Source organism: Sprattus sprattus (genome assembly GCF_963457725.1).
Source record: "Sprattus sprattus genome assembly, chromosome: 12".
Taxonomy (NCBI): Eukaryota; Metazoa; Chordata; class Actinopteri; order Clupeiformes; family Clupeidae; genus Sprattus; species Sprattus sprattus.
In genome coordinates, this window is record NC_137910.1 from 9518353 (window position 1) to 9525852 (window position 7500).

A 7500-nucleotide genomic window follows, 5' to 3' on the forward strand; every position below is an offset into this window, starting at 1 on the left:
GATATCTTTAAGGTGCATTGGTTACTTGAAATGGAAAACATATCATTCATATGACAGTTTAATTCTGGTCACAACACCTAATGAGAGGCTGGGAATGGATTACTTGCATTTGGTCAGGTCAGGCTTATTGTAAGACTACTAATGTCCTTCCTGCTTGTGTGTGTGTGTGTGTGTGTGTGTGGCAGGTTATGGAGTATGAGAACCGCATCAGGGCGTACTCCACCCCAGACAAGATCTTCCGCTACTTTGCCACCCTGAAGATCATCAGCGAGGGAGGCGATGCTGAGGTCTACATGACACCCCAGGACTTCATACGCTCCATCACTCCCAATGAGAAACAGCCAGAAAGTGAGCATCTATCTCTCTCTCTTTCTCTCCTCTCTCTTTCTCTCTCTCCCTCTCTCTCGCCCCCTCTCTCTCTTTCTCCCCTCTCTCTTTCTCTCTCTCTCTCTCCCTCTCTCTCTCGCCCCCTCTCTCTTTCTGCCCTCTCTCTCTCGCTCTCTCTCTACACTTCTTTTCCTCGTCCTCCATGTGGGCCTGTGGCTGTAGGTGACCTCCCATAAGTTCCTCCAGGCTGCTGGGTCCTGTACTGTGGTACTGTGGTCCTGTACTGTGGTCCTGTACTGTGGTACTGTACTGTGGTCCTGTACTGTGGTACTGTGGTCCTGTACTGTGGTTCGTGGTCCTGTACTGTGGTCCTGTGGTCCTGTGGTCCTGTGGTCCTGTACTGTGGTACTGTGGTCCTGTACTGTGGTCCTGTGGTCCTGTACTGTGGTCCTGTGGTCCTGTGGTCCTGTACTGTGGTACTGTGGTCCTGTACTGTGGTCCTGTGGTCCTGTGGTCCTGTACTGTGGTCCTGTGGCCCTGTACTGTGGTCCTGTACTGTGGTCCTGTACTGTGGTCCTGTGGTCCTGTACTGTGGTCCTGTGGTCCTGTACTGTGGTCCTGTACTTGGTCCTGTGGTCCTGTACTGTGGTCCTGTGTTCCTGTACTGTGGTCCTGTACTGTGGTCCTGTACTGTGGCCCTGTACTGTGGCCCTGTACTGTGGCCCTGTGGCCCTGTACTGTGGCTCTGTACTGTGGTCCTGTGGTCCTGTACTGTGGTCCTGTGGTCCTGTACTGTGGTCCTGTACTTGGTCCTGTGGTCCTGTACTGTGGTCCTGTGTTCCTGTACTGTGGTCCTGTACTGTGGTCCTGTGGTCCTGTGGTCCTGTACTGTGGTCCTGTTCTGTGGTCCTGTACTGTGGTCCTGTACTGTGGTCCTGTGGTCCTGTACTGTGGTTATGTACTGTGGCTCTGTACTGTGGCCCTGTGGCTCTGTACTGTGGCTCTGTACTGTGGCTCTGTACTGTGGTTATGTACTGTGGTCCTGTGGTTCTGTGGTCCTGTACTGTGGTTATGTACTGTGGTCCTGTACTGTGGCCCTGTACTGTGGCTCTGTACTGTGGCTCTGTACTGTGGCTCTGTACTGTGGCTCTGTACTGTGGCTCTGTACTGTGGTCCTGTACTGTGGTCCTGTGGCCCTGTGGCCCTGTACTGTGGCTCTGTACTGTGGTCCTGTGGCCCTGTACTGTGGTTATGTACTGTGGTCCTGTACTGTGGCTCTGTACTGTGGTTATGTACTGTGGTTATGTACTGTGGTCCTGTACTGTGGCTCTGTACTGTGGTTATGTACTGTGATCCTGTACTCCTGTACTCCTGTACTCCTGTGGTCCTGTGGTCCTGTGGTCCTGTGGTCCTGTGGTCCTGTACTGTGGTCCTGTGGTCCTGTGGTTATGTACTGTGGTCCTGTGGTCCTGTGGTTATGTACTGTGGTCCTGTGGTCCTGTACTGTGGTCCTGTACTGTGGTCCTGTACTGTGATCCTGTACTGTGGTCCTGTGGTTCTGTCTGCTGTGAGAAGCAGGACTCTGCCAGGGTTATAAATAAGTAGCGTTCAGCGTGACATGACAGGGTGTGAGGAGGCTACTACCCCCCCCCCCCCCCCCCCCCCCCATGCCATAACACTCCCATGAACATACACACACACACACACACACATTCTCAAACACACACATACACACACAAACACACATTCTCAAACACACATACTCCAACCTGACACCCCCCCCTCGCCCCACGTCATCCTGTGGCAGCCTGAAACCCTCCACCAGAGCCCCTTCAGCAGGACGGTGTGTGTGTGTGTGTATGGGTGTACGGTGTGAGTGTGTGTGTACGGTGTGAGTGAGTGTGTGTGGGTGTACGGTGTGAGTGTGTTTTATTGCTGTGAGGCAGGTTATGTTTTCAGCCAGCCGGGGAAAACTGATCAGACCTGCCCTCCCTCTTTCCATCCTTCTCTCTCTTCCTCTCTCTCTCCCTCTCCCCTTCTCCCTTCCTTCCTCCCTCCCTCCATCCCTCTCCAAGCTGTCATGATTGCGTGGCATACCTGGGCCAAGCATCATGGACATGTCCGACCCTCTAAACCCCCTGTGCTCAGCTTAGAAGGTGGGGAGAGGAGGGGAGAGGGGGTGTCAGGATGAAGGTTTTTGACAGGTGCCTCATTTTATCCTGCACGCCATGTCCCCTCTGGGTCTGGGGGGGGGGGGGGTGTTCAAGCTGCTCTGGATGCCTGGGCCAACGGCATCATGGGAAAGGGGAAAGAGTTGGGGACAAGAGGGAGGTTGACAGGGCGAGGTTGACATTGCAACAAAGTGCGCATGCTACATTAATTAGCTGTTTTGACTTGGAGATCTTGTCTGTCGTCCAAAGATCCCGGGCTGGTGAGAGATTTGATCGTCAGCCCTGAATAACACTGCTGACAAGTGTTTGTGAGTGTGAGGTGGGGTGTAGTGTGAATTCACATGAGCTAAATAATGCAATATCTGTGTTTGTTTTTTTCTTTTTAGGCAAGTGGTATGTGTAGGCAAGTCAGAATTAGTCACATACAGCCGCGGAAAAAATTAAGAGACCACTTTAAAAAAAATATCAGTTTTTCTTTTTTTACTATTTATTGGTATGTGTTTGAGTATAATTAACACTTTTGTTTCATTCTATAAACTACTGACAACATTTCTACTGAATTCCAAATAAAAATACTGTCATTTAGTGCATTTTTTGCAGAAAAATGACAATTGGTCAAAATAACAAAAAATATGCCGTGTTTCCAGATATTGATTTCTGATCTCTTCCTAAGTTAAAGCATTAGTATTGTGTAGTTTAAGAATTAATATGAACTTGTTTTCTTTGCATTATTCGAGATCTGAAAACATTCCATTTATTTTGCTATTTTGACCAATTTTCATTTTTCTGCAAATAAATACTCTAAATGACAATATTTTTATTTGAAATTTGGTAGAAATGTTGTCAGTAATTTATAGAATAAAACTAAAATGTTAACTTTACTTTAACTCATACCAATAAATAGTAAAACCAGAGAAACTGATCATTTTGAAGTGGTTATTAATTTTTTCCGCGGCTGTATGTGATGCTGAATCTTTCTCCTAAGGATATAATGTCCATGTGAGCACACGAGTTTGAACAGTGATCCTGGAGTTTGGTAAGGTTAGCTGCACTGTATTTCATAACATGACATCAATCTCTGCTAGTTCCCCTTGATTGCAAGCATTACCATGCTCCCCAGCGTCTGATTTACAAGAGCACTGGCACAATCTTGGACAGAACAGAAGATTCTTGTTTCAAATTCCCTCTTCCCCCGGGAGAAAGCGTGCTGTCAGCACTCCAGGGTGAGGTTAACCACTGCTGCCTCCCCCGTAGATGGGAGTTCTCCCATAGTGCTTTGCCAACAGAAGCTACATCTGAATGAATGAGGTCACAAGGACCTGGAGCGCCAGGCTGTTTAAAAACACTGAACAAGAACGTAAATACTGTATATTCTCCACAAAATACCTTCAATCCCTTCAATCATATAATCACTCTCCATCCTAAGAACCAGAATGTTCCACTAGCCATCTGTGTGACTGTGGACCGGACACATGGTACTTAGTGTGAAGTAGCCTACTGCGCGGAAATGAAATAGTGAATCCTCTGCACAGTGGCAGCGTTGCATCACATGCTGAAGTGGCGTTTCAAAATCAATAAGCGCCCCCTCGCTAAATCATGGCCTGGTCCAGATCTCCTCCACACTTCCATTGATATGATTGCTCTGAGGGAGACCTGCCACACAGATAGCCTTCATCATCTCGTGACGCACTTAAGGACGTACACTCGCCCAGCCCGGAGAGGCACAATCTCTCCCCAATTTCCCCCTCACTGCTTCACGTTTGCAGGCAGCTCTGTGAGGACAGACAGGGCCCATCAGGGCTGCTGTAAGGGCCATATGGAGCTCTTTACAACTGCGTCTGTTAAGTGGGGCTCTTTAGCGCAACAGCAGCTCTTAAATGTGGACTCCCCCCCCACCCCAGCTCTGCTTCGGCAAATATGAGCATAGAGTGAGGCGTCCTTTATGCGTCAACCCTTGGCCCCTCTACCCACCCCCTCATCCTCCCCCTCACTGGGATTTTAAAAGTATTTCATCCACCTCCTCGCTTATCTTTCTTTTTTTCCCCTCTTTTCAGTTCCACGCAGAGAGCCATTTGCGCTCTCTCACTATTGAAGCCCATCGCACACGCTTGGACACAAAGGGAGTGTGTGGGAGTGAAAGAACAGAGAGGGCTAGTGCGAGCAAGACAGACAGAGAGAGAGAGAGATGGAGAGATGGGGAGAGAGATGGAGAGAGAGATGGAGAGAGAGATGGGGAGAGAGATGGGGAGAGAGATGGGGAGAGATGGAGAGAGAGACAGACATACAGAGAGAGAGAGAGATGGAGAGATGGAGAGAGAGATGGAGAGAGAGACAGACATACAGAGAGAGAGAGAGATGGAGAGAGAGAGACAGACAGACAGACAGAGAGAGAGAGAGATGGAGAGATGGGGAGAGAGAGGTGGAGAGAGAGATGGAGAGAGAGATGGAGAGAGATGGAGAGAGAGACAGACATACAGAGAGAGAGAGAGAGAGAGATGGAGAGAGAGAGACAGACAGACAGACAGAGAGAGAGACACACACAGAAAAAAACACAGACACCGAGGCCGAGAGGCTGGAGGGAAAGTCAGAGATGATAAAGGGGTAGATGACGGTCTGTCATGTCTGCTGTGAGGTCCGTCATTCCCCTCTGAGCGGAGCACCCCCTGTGCAGTGAGGACACCAGTCACCATCCCATCCCAGAGGGGGGACCTAACCCAATGAAATGGTTTCTAATTTCTATCTCTGTGTGCCCCCCCCCCAGATGAGTGACTTGGATCATCGCCCGCAGACAGACAATGAATAAGTGATCAGTCTTTTGATTAGAGATGGTTGATGTCTTCGTTTGGATGATGGAGCACATGTTCAACCTTACAAGCCTGTTCTTCGAAGCAAACAGTAATCGGTAACCTCCATAGTTTACCTCCGTAGTGCTGTTGGCAGCGGTGACCAATAGGCCAGATCCAGTGGTAACTCTGAAAGGATGGTGTTATCAGTGACTGTATGTATGGATGCTCAGCCTCTCCGTCACTGCAGCCCTGTGAGGCAGGACCGACGTCATGTTGTGGGGGAGGTGGAGGTGCCATGTGGGCAGACAGCTGGTCTGTGTAGGATCTGACCGCCTCACCTGTGTGGAGGGGGGCAGGTGTGAGACCATCTTACCTGAGTGGAGGGATGTGAGACTTCATTACTCGGGAGCCCTTGGCACACACCGCTCCACCGAAACCCTAATGGAATCCAAATAGTTTAATCTGCGGGTGGAATTGAAGCAGTGGCAGGACGGGCTCCAGATGGACCTGAAACGCCATCAGTGCCCTAACACGGTCACAGGAAGGCTCCCCCCCTCTCTCTCTCCCTCTCTCTCTCTCTCTCTCCCTCTCTCTCTCTCTCTCTCTCTCTCTCTCTCTCTCTCTCTCTCTCTCTCTCCCCTCTCTCTCCCTCTCTCTCTCTCTCTGTTTCTCTCTCTCTCTCTCTCTCTATCTGTCTCTCTGCCATCAGTGCCCAAACACAGTCACAGGAAGGCTCTCTCTCTCTCTCTCTCTCTCTCTCTCTCTCTCCCTCTCTCTCCCTCTCTCTCTCTCTCTCTGTTTCTCTCTCTCTCTCTCTCTCTATCTGTCTCTCTGCCATCAGTGCCCAAACACAGTCACAGGAAGGCTCTCTCTCTCTCTCTCTCTCTCTCTCTCTCTCCCTCTCTCTCTCTCTCTCTCTCTCTCTCTCTCTCTCTCTCTCTCTCTCTCCCTCTCTCTCCCTCTCTCTCTCTCTCTCTGTTTCTCTCTCTCTCTCTCTCTCTATCTGTCTCTCTGCCATCAGTGCCCAAACACAGTCACAGGAAGGCTCTCTCTCACTCTCTCTCTCTCTCTCGTGCGCATGCGGAGCAAGTGGGCGGAGTTCGAGTGTGTGAGCGTGTGAGTGTGAGCGGTGCGAATTGTGGCCTCCTGCCAATGTGTGCTTTTTCTACCTTTTCTATCTTTCTTGCTTACTTGTTACACTTTATTTTTGTATGGGTGGTTTAGTTTGTTTGTTTTTGCTTACAGTTAAGTTTGGGTGGTTTGGTTTGGAGTAGTTCGGTTTTTGTTTTCTTTGCCAAGGCGTCTGTCCCTACCTGGGATCATGGCGGCCTTAGGCACGGGAATGTTTGGTTCTTTAACAAGAAGGCATGCCGTTAAGATATCAGCAAAAGCCAGCGTGGAAGATTGTTCTCTGGCTGTTGGTGTTTTGGTCGGTCACGACAAAATTATCTCTGCAGCCCGTATGAACAAGGCAGTTGTTTTATTTCTTGAGACGGTAGAACTGGCAAATCAAGTGATTGATACGGGAATAGTAATTGATGGTTCTTTAACCCCTGTGCTCTCTTTATCAGCACCCTCTAAAAAAGTCATCATTTCAAACATTCCGCCTTTTATTAAGGACGAAATCCTCATTGAAGCTCTATCCCGTCATGGCAAACTAGTATCACCCATTAGAAAGATAGCGATTTCCAGCAGCAATCCCCTCCTTAAACATGTTGTGTCTTTCAGGCGTTTTGCATATATGATCATGAAGGATAACAAGGATGTAGATATTACTCTGAATGTGCCGGTGGAGGGGTTTAATTATTCTGTGTATGTATCATCCTGTCTGATGAAGTGTTTTGGCTGTGGCCAGACTGGTCACTTAGCGCGTGCTTGCCCAGACAGAATGAATAGTACTCCTGCTACGGAGGAACTTAATATCGAGCAAGCCCCCAGTGATAACGTTCCCAAGAATGGAGAATTCACCGAAGTTACTAGTGTGCCAAATAATGGGGAAAGTGCAGAAGTGAATGTTGCTGCGACAGAAGGAGAGGGGCAGACTTCCTCAGTCGGGATAAGCCCCCCGCAGAATTCCCCTGATGAGCCAGCGGTGGAAGGTACATCCCAAGCTGAGACTGAAGGCGCAGTTTTTTCACAAACCATAGGAAATGATTATTTTACGGATGAGATGGATGCAGAGGATGAGAGTTCTCAATTGGGAGTGGAGGATGACT

General features: G+C 49.2%; 1 protein-coding gene across 2 annotated transcripts in view; it reads left to right on the top strand.

Annotated features, from left to right (window-relative positions):
• micu1 (mitochondrial calcium uptake 1) overlaps window positions 1-7500 on the top strand; it is a 57029-nt gene that overhangs the window by 15345 nt on the left and 34184 nt on the right. For both annotated transcript variants that reach the window (XM_080848457.1, XM_080848458.1), the window contains exon 4: window positions 186-348. In XM_080848457.1, the coding sequence (XP_080704583.1) occupies window positions 186-348 (163 nt within the window). The remainder of the gene's footprint in view (window positions 1-185; window positions 349-7500) is intronic.